The sequence below is a fragment of the Aquarana catesbeiana genome, linkage group LG05 (assembly GCF_042186555.1).
Source record: "Aquarana catesbeiana isolate 2022-GZ linkage group LG05, ASM4218655v1, whole genome shotgun sequence".
Lineage (NCBI taxonomy): Eukaryota > Metazoa > Chordata > Amphibia > Anura > Ranidae > Aquarana > Aquarana catesbeiana.
Window position 1 is genome coordinate 114797815 of NC_133328.1, and position 14842 is coordinate 114812656.

Genomic DNA, 14842 nt, shown 5'->3' on the forward strand with positions numbered 1-14842 from the left:
AACACCATTGGGTGTAGGGACCACTCCCTTGCGTCTAGGCTCTGTCAGCAGAGAAAGTCTGCCAATGTCCGGGAATTAAATAGTAGACATGGCTGAATAAAGAAATTCTGTCCAGGACAGGATCCAATTCACATCTCTGCAGTAAGACTTCCAATTCCTTCCTGATAGTTGATGTATGCCACCACTGTGGCATTGCCCACCTGAATCAGGATTGAATGAATCTCTAGCAGGATTGTCCAATGATGCAGAGACACTGAAACTTCTCAAAGTTCCAGGATGTTGACCAAGTCTTCAGCACTCCTCCCCAGAAGTTGCACTGTAGAGGTCTGGAATGAAAATGAGCAAACAAACTGCCCCGAAAGGAGGCCGACTCCTTGACTTAAAGCGGAGGTTTGCTGAAAAAAATATATTAAAAGCCAGCAGCTACAAATACTGCAGCTGCTGACTTAATATATGGACACTTACCTGTCCAGGGAGCCCGCGGTGTCGGCAGCTGAAGCCGATCCGTCCTTCGGCTCTCGGCTGCTGCCGCCGCCATCCTCGGTAAGGGAATAAGGAAGTGAAGCCATGCGGCTTCACTTCCTGGTTTCCTACTGCGCATGCGCGAGTCGCGCTGCGCGTCCTCTTAGGTCTCTGCTGTATTCTGTGTCTCACAGAATACAGCGGCGGAGGAGGACAGAGTAGGCGGCGGAAGTGGCGTAGGTCACCGCAATCACCGCGGTGATCTATGCCAGGAAGTGGGAGCAAATACCTGTATTAGACAGGTATCTGCTCCCTCCTCCCCCCTGAAAGGTGCCAAATGTGACACCGGAGGGGGGGGGAATCCAAAAAGTGGAAGTTCCATTTTTGGGTGGAACTCCACTTTAAGAGCATGACTCTGATATCCCAGGTAAAGTTTCTTATTCTCTGGAAGAAACATTCTCAGCAGCACCACAACAAGGACTAACCCAGGAACTTCAACTCATGAGTCAGCGACCAAAGATGATTTTTGAAATTTTTGAAAAAGCTTATGTCGTTTCTTCAACAGAAGGTCATCCAAGTAGCCCACAATGGGGATGCCATGAGATCACAACAGGGCTAATACTGGGGGTTAGCATTCTTGTACACAGGGTAAAGAAGAGGCCAAATGTCAAGGCCAGAAATAGTTTGTGTATGGGGCCCCAAAGTAAAAGGTAGCAAACAGTGATGCACTCGAATGATGGGAACATGCAGGTACATGCCCTTATGTCCACAGAAGCCAGAAAGTCTCCCTGGTGATAGGGGACAATAAACACATTCAGAGCATAGAAATCCAAGATAGGAAAGATGTCCCCTTTAAGTTTGAGAACAGTAAACTGATTAAAGTAAAATCCTTGAAACCATTCTGTCACAGGAACTGGGGCAATGACACCTTAAGTCCAGAAGACCCAGAGGGCATCATGAGGAAACGGATAATTTGTGCAGCAACACAGGGATTGGAGGTGAGAAACCGAGAAAGTAGCTGGGAGCAGAACTCGAGTTTGTAGCCCTGAGATATCACCTCTTGCACACAAGTGTCTGAGATGCAAGCTGTTCAAGTGTCCACAAAGGTTAACAAATATCCCCCCATTCTGGAAAGCATCTTGGCACCTTCATGCTAAGAAAGGCTTCTCCGAGCACTTGGAGGACTGGGTGCTAGACCTTGCAGGTAGACGGAGTCAAGCTTGGGGGAGGTTTGACAGAGTAGCAAAATGAAAAGGAGGTCTCACATATAGCGAGGAGACTTTTCTGTATAATCTATATGGCTTCTTTTAATGAAGAGGTGGCTGCTCTTGCCACCAGTAGTGTCCTTGATAACGGTATCAAGAGTAGATCCAAACACACGTTCTTCAAAGGCCAAACAGATCAAACACTTCTTACATGTGGGTTCAGCAAACCAGCTCTTTGGCACCAAAATTGAAATTGTTGCCAGTGCTCTGCCCCACTGACCTACTCACAAAAGGTATCCTTCAGAGACAGGACCACTTCCAGGATATCTCTGCAGTATCAATTCAGTGGGGTCCAGATGCAGCAATGTCAATATCAGGCTGAGGACAGCAGTGTCAGATGGCTGCAATCAGAGACGAGTTCTAGCAACTATGTAGAGAAGAGTTAAGTGAAGAAAAAAGAAAAAAAAAAAAAAAAAGGGGGGGGGGGGCTTATATAGGTCTTTCAAACAGCAGATCCATCCTCCTAATACACTAGCAAAAACTAAGGCATTCTGGTAGCGGAGGGCGATGGATCCTGAGCTCATCTACGGTTCGTTTGCCAGTGTCCAATCCTCCTATAGGCAGCAGTATAACCTGAAGTTTAAAGACATCCTGTGTCCCTCAATGGATGAGAAAGAAACAATGTTTCCTACCAGCAACAAACCAAAGCTCTGATACTATTTTTGAGTGAAAAGCCCTTAAAAACAGCCATTCATCTTTTCTAGGAAAATATGATAAAGGATGGTGTTTGTTTTTGGGTTTTAGTCCCCGTTTAAATGGGCTGCATCCAGTTTGATCAGGAAGAGATCCATGAAAAGATCCCGTGCTGAATCAGAGCAGATCGTTATGGATGTCACTTTTAAGACATCAGTTTTTTGCTGCATTTTAAAACTGGAGCCTTCCATACCCATTTAAAATCTATTGGAGGTCTAATGTAAACTGACTTGCATCCGTTTACTTCAGACCTCAGGTCCGTCATGTTTAGGTAAAAAAAAAAAAAAAAAAAAAAAAAAAAAAAAAAGAGGACACAAACCTTTTCTAATTTTTTTTTCTAAACCTGGACACATTTGGAGGTAAATTATATAAATTAAACACAAGTTCATTTTCATCCAGCTGCTCGTATGGAGCTGCCAATCCGATCCTCTTGAAAAACGGACCTATTTGGACACTGCTCATGTGAAAAGTGCCCTAATCTTCAGGTGGCTGAATCATCTTCTAATGGCCATCAATAAAATGGAGACTATAGGTGTGCGCAGCCAATTGCATTAGGGTGTGCACTCCAAAACTCAAACATTAGTAGTTTTTTTAATTTTTTTATTTTTTCACAATTTCATTTAGGAGCCCCGTCAGGGGGGGCTTTGGTGAAATATCAGCAGGGGGAATCTCAGTCACACGGGGTGTGGCATACCCCCTGTGCTTGCATATGACAGAGACCCAGGCAGATTTAAAAAGTCACAATATAGTGGTTTTAATAAAATTTGCTATTAAAAATACCAGAATCTCTTCTATTCGGCTTCTTGGAATCCTCTCCACAGCATCACTTGGTGGAGAGAGCGAAGGAGTAGCACTGTTAACCAATCATCAGTCTCTTCCTCATTGCAAGGTACTGTCCAAATTTGTGAAAAGAGGAGAGCTGAGGAATCAGGTTATCAGTGCACTGCTCCTTCATTGTTCAAGCATAGGGTGAGGCAGTCCTAGACCAATTTATTTTACACAACTGCAGTGAAGTATGCAGAACATTCTAAACTGCAAAACCTGGATGTGATGTCTATCAGGGGTTCCTAGACTACAAAATTCTGTTTAAGAATTTATTTGACAGTTAAGACGGTTCACATACACGTAATTAACATGTATTTATATATGCCTGGATTTCAGTTTTAAAATCTATTATGCCAACTCCACTTTCATGGAGATTGCCAAACACTTCTGTGCGCCCAGAATGGAGAACAACTAGTATCAATGACAAAATAATCTTAAATACATAAATTAGTACACATTCCATTTGTTATGAGCCTTCTTCAGTTTTTATTATATTGCAAGTTGTACAAATAATTTCTTTAAAAGCTAGAATAAATCTGACTCCAAATACTATGTCCTGTTCTACAAAGTTACGTCAAAGAGGTGTAACTTGTAATCATGGTTCATCATTGCCACTGGTTACCCCATTCTTTGCCCACTTTTATGTCCTTGGCTAGATTAACAAACCTGAACAAAGTAGAGAGAATAATTTCTGTCCTCCACCCACTTGTTTCCTGGCGTCTAAACTTGTACCATTTATAGCTGTGGATACCTGTGCGTGATAGTTACCATGGTTTCAGTACTTTATCTCTCCACTCTTATTTTTGACGCTGATACATCAATAAGATAATACTTCAAGTATAAGTGTTTATTCTACATTAGTATTTGTGAAACATGCATCATTCATTAAAATGTGGCCAATGTGAAAACCTTTAACATGCACTAATGAATATGAATAAGTGTTCCAGGGTCTCATCCATCTGTATAGAGAAGAGTCATTTTCCAACACGCAGACTGCCTTGTGAATTACATAAAAAGAACACTGGAAAATGCGTGAGCCTCCCTTCGTTCTCCTTGCAAAATCAGCCTTGATCAAACTTTATTGCTTAATAAATTAAAAACGAGGGTTCTCACAGACAGCTTAGGGCACTCAGAAAATGCCCTGCTATTGCTTGGTGGGACAACAGCTATACCAGCTTGGGATCACCTAAAATGTCTAATTTGTACAGTATCTCACAAAAGTGAGTACACCCCTCACATTTTTGTAAATATTTTATAATATCTTTTCATGTGACAACACTGAAGAAATTACACTTTGCTACAATGTAAAGTAGTGAGTGTGCAGCTTGTATGACAGTATAAATTTGCTGTCCCCTCAAAATAACTCAACACACAGCCATTAATGTCTAAACCACTGGCAACAAAAGTGAGTACACCCCTAAGTGAAAATGTCCAAATTGGTCCCAATTAGCCATTTTCCCTCCCCGATGTCATGTGACTCGTTAGCGTTACAAGGTCCCAGGTGTGAATGGGGAGCTGGTGTGTTAAATTTGGTGTCATCGCTCTCACTCTCTCATACTGGTCACTGAAAACTCAACATGGCACCTCATGGCAAATAACTCTCTGAGGATCTGAAAAAAAGAATTATTGCTCTACATAAAGATGGCCTAGGCTATAAGAAGATTGCCAAGACCCTGAAAAGGAGCTGCAGTACTTGGCCAAGACCATACAGGACAGGTTCCACTCAGAACAGGCCTCGCCATGGTCGACCAAAGAAGTTGAGTGCACGTGCTCAACGTCATATCCAGAGGTTGGCTTTGGGAAATAGAGGTATGAGTGCTGCCAGCATTGCTGCAAAGATTGAAGGAATGGGGGGTCAGCCTGTCAGTGCTCAGACCATACGCCGCACACTGCATCAAATTGGTCTGCATGCATGTGGTCCCAGAAGGAAGCCTCTTCTAAAGATGATGCACAAGAAAGCCCGCAAACAGTTTGCTGAAGACAAGCAGACTAAGGACATGGATTACTGGAACCATGTCCTGTGGTCTGATGAGACCAAGATAAACTTATTTGGTTCAGATGGTCTCAAGCGTGTGTGTTGGCAACCAGGTGAGGATTACAAAGGCAAGTGTGTCTTGGCTACAGTCAAGCATGGTGGTGGGAGTGTCATGGTCTGGGGCTGCATGAGTGCAGTCAGTACTGGGGAGCTACAGTTCATTGAGGGGACCATGAATGCCAACATGTACTGTGACATACTGAAGCAGAGCATGATCCCCTCCCTTCAGAGACTGGGCCGCAGGGCAGTATTCCAGCATGATAAACGACCCCAGACACACCTCCAAGATGACCACTGCCTTACTAAAGAAGCTGAGGGTAAAGGTGATGGACTGGCCAAGCATGTCTCCAGACCTAAACCCTATTGAGCATCTGTGGAGCATCCTAAAATGGAAGGTGGAGTGCAAGGTCTCCAACATGCACCAGCTCCGTGATGTTGTCATGGAGGAGTGGAAGAGGACTCCAGTGGAAACCTGTGAAGCTCTGATGAACTCCATCAGAGCTCCACAGGGTTAAGGCAGCACTGGAAAATAATGGTGGCCACACAAAATATTGACACTTTGGGTCCAATTTGAACATTTTCACTGCGTTTCACACGTACTCACTTTTGTTGCCAGCGTTTTAGACATTAATGGCTGTGTGTTGAGTTATTTTGAGGGGACAGCAAATTTACACTGTTATACAAGCTGTACACTCACTACTTTACATTGTAGCAAAGTGTAATTTCTTCAGTGTTGTCACATGAAAAGATATAATTAAATAGTTACAAAAATGTGAGGAGTGTTCTCACTTTTGTGAGATAGTGTATGTATGGATAAGGAATGGGGTAGAAGTAGAGTGGAACTGGCATCTTTTCCATTTTATAACTTGCCTGGTCTATTGTCTCCCCCACCCTTCAGAACACTCATAGCAGGTTGGTGCAGTTAAATCACTTGTTCTAACTGTTTAAAACCCACATTTTATTTGAATAGGCTTGAAAAAAGTAAAGATTTGTTACATTTCTTGGTCATCGGTGACTCCCTTGGGAAATTTCATCTCACTTCTAGTCCCTGTGACAGTAGGACAAGAACTGAGGGACAAGAAAATACAACGGAGGTTCTAACCCCCCCAATTTACTTAAAAAACTTTATTGCATCCTATATCTTCATCTGAACATTTTTAAACTTCCTGTCAGGATTTCGGAATGCTTATTGAGCGGGAAAATAATAGGGACTTGGCCTGCAAAAAATACTCAAAAAAAACAAACAAAATGAAAAAATGTTTTTGGACAAAATTAGCTGTACAGCATGTGACTTTGTACACATACAAATACACATCTCCTGCAGGCTGGAACACTGACATACCATACATTAATGTAAACCTGTGCCTAGACTTTGCATAATAAAGCATTTACATATTTCAAACTAGAAGTAAAAGCATTTCTAACAAGCCCTCATTCACCTCTGTATCTATGAGCTTGGGGCAGAATTGGTTTTCAAAATGCAAAAATCTTAGCCATTTTCTATCGTAAAAAAATCTTGGCAAGCTGCCAGACTTCTAATGCAAACCACACACACACACACAACCCGTATTTAGGGCCCATAAACACAGGCAAATTAAGCAGTACACCTCCCATAACTGCACATTTCTGTGGTGGGTATGGCCAGGTGTTTCCAATCAGCGGTGGACAGAAAGCCACTGCAAATCAATGACAGGCTCACACTATCTGTATATAGTTGCCCAATGGAATGGTTACCTGCAGACAGTGACAGATGTGCATGCTTGGATGTAAATTGTGTCCAAGGGTGCATCTGTCCCTAACCGTCGAGAACCGTGCCATGTGCAATTACATGCAACCCCCCACCCAAAAAAAAAAAAAAAACAAACACACACACCACCAGCCGCCACTGGTTTATGGCCCTCATTTTTTAAGATCTTCCAGAAGAGGTAACTTCACATTAAAATCAGCTATAGGACAGAAATGGCTTGCTTTAAAGCTTTTTTTCCCCTGCATGTTAGGAATATGTAAATTGTTTAATTTCCTGAGTACAGGTGTACTTTAAAGTGCATCTAGTAAAATGGTAATTTTTTTCGCTTTAATAAAAAAAAAAAAAAAAAAAAAAAAAAAAAGAAAAAGAAAAAGAGAAGGGTAGAGAAAGTTAGAACCACTCAGTATTGTTTTTTTATTCTGCGTGTCCCATTGGACAGATATTCCCCTTCAATTTCTATCCAAGAGCCAAAACATAAAATGAAGGGAAAGCTGACAACACAACTGGAGTGCCCATTGGAAGATTGCTCCTACCTTTTCCATATTTTATCCTACTCAAGGCGGTGGTAGCCATATTCATGCATTTGAATACAAAAAAAAAAATTGAGCACTTTCCATAACACCTTTTTTTATTTGCACTAAAATCCAAATGTTTGAGACAATTTTTCGGGTGTTCCCCCTTCTTTAAGATCCAAGCAGGACCTTAAAGAAGGGGGTGCAATCCGAAAGCTTGTCCTGCTAATTGGGATGTTTGCGCAATTTTTAAAAAAAGTATACAGACAGTGCAAAATTAAAAAAAAAAAAAAAAAAAAAAAAAAAAAAGAAGTTTTGCAGTAGATGCACAATAAACTGAAAGTACTGTATCAAAGTTTTGATCTTACAATGAGTAGTAAATGCCAGTGAGAAGCTGGACCATAAACTCTGAGGAAACCGGTATTCTGTTCTTCAAGCCTTTGAATTTTCTTGCATTTTGGCGAGGATATCCACTGAGGCAAAGTCTGCAGGAGAGATTGATACCAAGGATTTCATATGTTAAATGGAAACTGAAGCTTTCTAGGAGTAACTGCTAAAGACAACACATCCACTGCTCAAGAAAAAAAAAAAAAATCAATTCTTGTCTACAACCTTTGCTACACTTGTGTGTGTGCGCGCCTAGGTTCACATTTGTGTGAACACAGACATCTCATGTGATGCGCACCCGCACTGCGGTGCCGATCGCATGCAATATCTGTGCAATGCAAGTTCAGCCAGTTGTATGGCTGAACTCGCATTTGATTTACACAAAAAAGGTGCAGGGCCCCCCCCCCCCGCATTGTATATGAGTAAACCTAGGCTGCACACATATTTTTAGAGTGTTTTATTTAGCATTTAGTGTTTTTTTTTTTTAAAGCTCCCCACACATCATATAGGTGTGAACGGGCCCCATAAATATGAATGGGTTTCCTCTTATCTTGTCCCCAGCGGGCAGAAAAATAAGCCTAAAAAACACAGTTTAACTCTTCCCCATCCTATACTAGAAAATTGTGAATGGAGTTGGACCCCTTTCACACCACCGTTCTGATCAGGTCCACCTGTCAGTTTTTCAGGCAAATCTGATGGGATGGTCCAGTCACCTCTATGGGCCGGTGGGTGTAAAATGGACTTGTGTCCATTTACACCCGCCTACCTCTGATCCAATCCAGACTGCTAAAAACAAATGGAAGGGGTTCTGTTCTCCTGCCTCTAAGCAGAGCGGATCGGATCCGTATCCACTCTGTATAAACTGTGCGGACACAGACCTGTCATCTGCCCTCTTTGCTCTGATCGGCAGGGGATCAGCAGACATTTGCCCTGCTAATCAAAACGGAAGATGCCCATGTGAAAGGGGCCTTAGGCTTTAAGAATTTTGCCTACTCCTTGCAGAATCCTTCTAGTTTAGAAATATTTGTAAGCTGTTCTGCAAGCATTGCATGTTTGACATTTCCCCATCTCTCCCTATGACTTTGGCAGCAGTGAGGCAGGTAATCCTTCAAGGTGTGATGTACTAAAATCAGAAAGAAGTTACAAAGTAAACACTGAAAAAAATACATTTATATGGTTATACCCTTAGCATCTATCCAACATGCCCAGGCTTTATCAAATTTCCTAGGACAATTGCGACTGGCATAGGTAAGTTTGTAGAGGGGCAGTAACTTGTTGACCGCTATATTCCATTCAGCTACAGTGGGCAGTAAGGGCGACATCCATTGAAACAAAACCTTTCTTCAAGCATAGAGGGCTTGAACAGTTTTTGATATTGTGATAATCAGGGCTGCCGACAGGGGGTACCCCCGGTCCTCCTGTAGGGGGCTCGGGCACACAGGGGGCCCAGACAGCAGGGGGAATCAGAGTGGCAGGATGAGGGTACTATTACAGAACGATGCCTTGTGTGGCTCTCTACAGCAGCTGCAAAATGTTTTTTCAGTCCTCCCTTCCCACCCCTGGGTTTTAGCTGCTGCAGGGAGACATTGGGCATCATTCTGCAACTGCCCCCCTCTGCACCGATTCCCCTCCCTGTTCTGCTAACATTTTATTACCTCGTGTCCGGGCCCTCCTACTGCAGCTCTGCTGGCTTACCTGTCCCACTGGCTGCTACTGGTACACAGAGGGATGTGTCAGAATGGAGAGCAGTGGAAGGGGACGGGAAAAGGGGCCCTTCCTTTTCTTATTGGACAAAGTCAGTGATGAGTTCATTGTGTGATCATGGATAATGGTAAAACCTTTTTAAAAAATTGTAAACAACAATTAAAAAAACAAAACAAAAACTAAGGGCTTATTCACACATACAGTGTGAATGAGTAGTTTGTGCAGCTGGAGCTGTGTTACTCTATGAGGATGCAGTGGCTCTATGAACACAGTCGCAGGTCCTATTTTGATAAGCGTGCAGGTGTGAGTGAATGGCCCTAAATACACGCTGTCTGTGTTTGGGGCTGTACACCTGCACCCACGCGACTGTGAAATTAGGACCTGAGGCTGTGTTCGTCCACCTGCTGCGTCCCCATAGCGTAATATAAGAACAAAGAGGTACTCCCCGGTACACTGGGACTTTATAGGCAAGTCAAATATTCAATCGAAATATTAAAATATAAAGTTTTATTAATTACAGAGATAAAAACCCTTGTTGCATACTTCACCATTAGATCAACATAACAGAACATGATAAAAATTGACTTGTGTAGAGCTAGAAATTGAGGTGAACAAAAGGAAAGCAAAAGGAGGAGAGAGAAGCGCCAAGCCAATCCTTTAAACAGCTTAGGAATTTATTCAGTATATAAGTATAAAACCACACTAAAGACTTGTGTGAAAAATGTGCTTGCAAAGTGCTAGAGCGGGTGGGAGCTTCCATGTGCAGTGTCACAGGAGGACCGCCTGAAAGTCTCTATTGAGGGATCCACGAGCACCGCGTGTTAGCCGCAGCTGGAGCCTCGATGAGCCTCATGGAGACGTCAGCTGTGTGTCTCTGGGTGGGAGTGATCCAGGGCTGTCAAACCGGGGAGCCGCCCACACGCTGTCTGGCCAATCAGAACGTTTTTTGAAGGCACAGCCTCGCCTTCATCAGCTGATCCTTTAACAGTCACATCACATTTATATAGAGGATACAATTAACCCACTCTGAACTGCAATTAGCGGTGTCAGCTGGGAAGATAACGATTTAAAAACATATATGCTGTAATTGTTAAAAAGCAAGTGTACGACTTAGAGACATAATTTAAAATGTGAAATATATATGTGAATATATCTATGTGTAATATATATTTATATTACACATACACACACACACACACACACACACATTTTTCACGCAAGTTTTTAGTGTTGTTTTTATACTTATATACTGAATAAATTCCTAAGCTGTTTAAAGGATTGGCTTGGCGCTTCTCTCTCCTCCTTTTGCTTTCCTTTTGTTCACAGTGATCAGCCTCACTCCCTTTACAGCCTCCATTTAGAGATGTTTTTTTAGAGACTATTTTTTAGGGGTTCATCCCCCAGAACTTTCAATCCACTCACATGGTTGCACCGTCATGTATCAGCATGCAGATGCACGCCTTTTCATTTAAATTTTAAACTTTAATCTCTTTCATCAGATGGTTTAGCGCTGAACATTATACTAATATTGTGTATGTGTTTCCTCCTAAAGATATTGATGTGATAATCTCTTCTCATTATGCCCCAAGCATTTTAGGAGCAAACATGATCCCCTTCTTCAGGGTAATTTAGAAGGTCATAGATTTAAAGCATTCAATAGAACAGCCTGCAACAGGTTCACCGCAGATAAAAACAGCCAATGTTATGTCTGCAGTAGAGTCTAATGGCTCCACACAAGAATCCCAGAAATAGCCTCAAATCACAGCCAACAGATCGTAAAGGCATGGGGGGGGGGGGGGGGGGGGGAGTTAAGGTTGTTAATAAGGACCAAGGCAGTTACTAATAAGGGGGGTGCCTATCCCAACCTTGTCCAAACCAAAGATGAACCCCTCGATCGTCCATCAAATCCAGGCAGCCGCGTGACACAGGCTGCCTGCACACAGCTCCAGCTACATTAAAAAAAAAAAAAAAAAAAAGATGATTCACACTGCACAGACCACATTACCCATGTGAATGAGCATCGAGACCTCATTTTGCACACAAAACATTAATACAGTTTTATCTTTGCAGGAATTTTGAAAGTTATGTTAGGTTTGTGTCTGCTAATGAGGATTTTAGTGTATTTTTAGTGAAAATTTTGTTTTCAAGAGGGCCTCTTGATTTCTAACAGCAGCCCTGGAGTTATCTTAAGATTGTCTGTAATACTCAACATGCATAAAAAAGTGGGTCTGATGGGACCGCCACTCCCCCTACAGTATAAAACAACAGATGACTCCCTCCCAGTAGTCCTGCAATCTCGCGCAAGTCCACAGCATATGAAGGAAGAAGCTCTCAGTACATTTGGGACAGGTAGCAAATTAGTGGAGGGGAGATACAGGACAGTCACTGTGGGTATAACAGACTATGTAGCAGTTGCAGTTGGACAAATCTATCCCTGGCAGAGATCATATCCATTAGGAAGTGATCTAGGCAGAAATCCCAGTCTTCTTCAGTTTGGGTAAGAAGATCTGCATGCCACTTCTGATAATAGGGAGATCAGTCAGGGCACGTTAGCTGGGTTCTCTTTTTGTCTTGCACAGAGTACAGAATGGTACAGAATGGTTAATACCCCCTTCATGTCTATGTCTGCAGTCTGACCTATTAGAAGATTTCCCTCATCTTCTGTGTCTGACAAATCATAAAATGTTGTGTTTTCTGTATTGTCGCCAATGGTCACCAGGAGGAGCATGGGGGTTAATCAGACCATGGAAAAGAGAAAAACAATTCACTTTTTGGATCACGTTGAACATTTAAAATATAGAAAATAATGATCTCAAGTTTCCTGCATGTCGCTCTGCAGTATGTGCTGATAACAGAGCTCCAGGCTCCTTTCCCACTGTGTATGTAACTAGAGTGCAGAATAAACAGGCACGCAGGACTATGCCCTGGGAACAGATTCCCACTAATTGTAATTCTGGTCTACATCACACATTGTGCATCACCCCCCCCCCCCTCTCAGCTCGCATTGTACACAAGCAACATTCTCTCTTTTACTGCCCCTGTGACTGGGAATTAAATATATACGGTACTTCTTTATCTTTATCATGCTGTGTGCTTCAAGACAGAAGAAATAGTAAATTAGAGTGAACTGGTCCTGCTGAGTGACCCCAATGTCTGTTGCTTCAAGTGCATATCAAATTTTAGCTGAGTGTAAATCCAAGTCCACAATGATTTGTGCTTTGAAGGCTTTCCCTCTGCAATAAAGTCCAAAACACAAAGAAAACACACTTTTCTGTGATATATGGTATGCTGCCAGCTCATTCAACATGAATAGGTTGCCTAAAAAAGCTTTTTTTGGCCATACTTCTCGGGCACAGGAATGTACTGCACTGTCGGCTGACGTCACCAATTTAAAGGTCAGGATCTACCCAAATGCCTGAAAGGAAGCTGACTCAGCCTCTCAGCACACCGCTAAGATCTTGAGCCAATGGCTACCACTCTCTCCAAGGCCCAGTGCTCCAGTGTGTGCTGGAGGGGCAGAGCAGAGAGCGGTGACTGACAGTCACCGCTCTCAGCTCAGTGAAGACCAAGAAGTGAGCGATCAGCAGTCATTTGAACGCTCAGTTCTGTGTCTTAGAGCTAGCTGCAGCATCGAATCAATGCTGCATCCATATACTGTAGGGGAGTATGAATGTGTTAATTTTTCTTTGTTGGTGCTGTAACCAGGCGAAAGGCACCTTACAAACACATTTGGTGGGATTGCACCTTGATACAGCCATTATGGCGGAAAGTTTATGAGATCATAAAGCTGATCACAGAATCCTCAATCCACCTAACAGCAGTATGTTGCTTACTACATACCGTATTTCTAATTGCTCAATGAAAAAGTGCAAACGTTCGCTCACCAGATTCTTACTTATGGCTGCAAAAACCGTGATTCCTAGACACTGGAAAACCACAACCACTCCTACAATTAAAGAGTGACTTCACGAGGTACACAACTTATACACTAAGGAAGAAATCAGGACAACAGCCCACGATACAACCGATAAATGTAATAAAAACTTGGGTAGTCTTTAAATATTCTGAAGAATATGACGCATTCACAGAAAATTAACTATAGCAACCCTTGGACTTCTGTCAATTTTCCTACCTAACTTCCTTCACCCTCTATCTTTTTTCCTATAATTCTTCCATCTTATTTAGAATATACATGCATTAAGTGTATAATGATTAAAGTATTTTGAACAAATAAGTAAATCATATGCAATTTAAGAAATAACGTTGACGATTGGTCATATTTTATTGAAGTTATTGAACCAGTTTTTTTGATTACACCTCCAATCTACAGTGCATTGATAATTGTTGAACTATTACTTTGGTGAATTTATGTGCTCACTATTAAGCTTACAAAGCAAAAACAAATATCTGTACAATTGTCATTACTTGTGTACAAGAAACTGTTATTTTGCTTGTAATAAAAAATTGCTATTGGAAAAAAAAAAAAAAAAAAAAGTTTGTTATTTTGATTTCCATCTTTCTGCTTGAACACACCAGCAGTATTGTATTACACTGTATCATAGAGCGATAACATGTGGGATGTGCCCCTACAAGAGCCCTTAAGAACGAATTGGATTTTGGCAGTATATAGTTCTGTGACACCAAGTAATTATACATCCAGTATTAATATAGAGGCACTTTATAATCCCAAGGAAAATATATATACCTATCCTGGCCAAATAGGATTCTTTGCCCCTCTGCCTCCAAGTTGAGACATTTCCAATATTCTAGTGTGTCCCCATGTCTACCTTTTTTTTGGGAGTCTGGAGTGCCCTCCCCGTCCTCTTCTCATGTGGGCTATTCATGGTTTTATGTAAGCATTTTAACCCCTAAATTCCTGAAGAAGCAAAACATGTTGAGCAAGATGTTGAGCTGGACATCACCACCCCTCAAATAGGTACCACCAGATACCTGGACATTAGGGAACCATGGTTGTTTTCATCACCATATATACACTATGATTATTGGGGGCTACCTACTACCGACCCTTATGGATGTATACATCCATACCAGGATCAGTCACATTTCTGTGGCAAAGATATACGTTTCGTTTCATTTGTTTCCTGGTTCTTACATCTATTGTTATATGTTTGATGCCTTTATTGCACTCCATTTTAATACCTGTTATTATTCATTCACCTCTGCATACATAATCAATTTTTTGCTTTTCTTT

The 14842-nt window shown here is 42.0% G+C and overlaps 1 protein-coding gene across 5 annotated transcripts in view; it reads right to left on the bottom strand.

The window, feature by feature from the left end:
* Nucleotides 1-14842, bottom strand: part of HYCC1 (hyccin PI4KA lipid kinase complex subunit 1) — a 162778-nt gene that overhangs the window by 34331 nt on the left and 113605 nt on the right. For all 5 annotated transcript variants that reach the window (XM_073630088.1, XM_073630084.1, XM_073630087.1 and 2 more), the window contains one exon: nt 7908-8024. In XM_073630088.1, coding sequence (XP_073486189.1) covers nt 7908-8024 — 117 coding nt within the window. The remainder of the gene's footprint in view (nt 1-7907; nt 8025-14842) is intronic.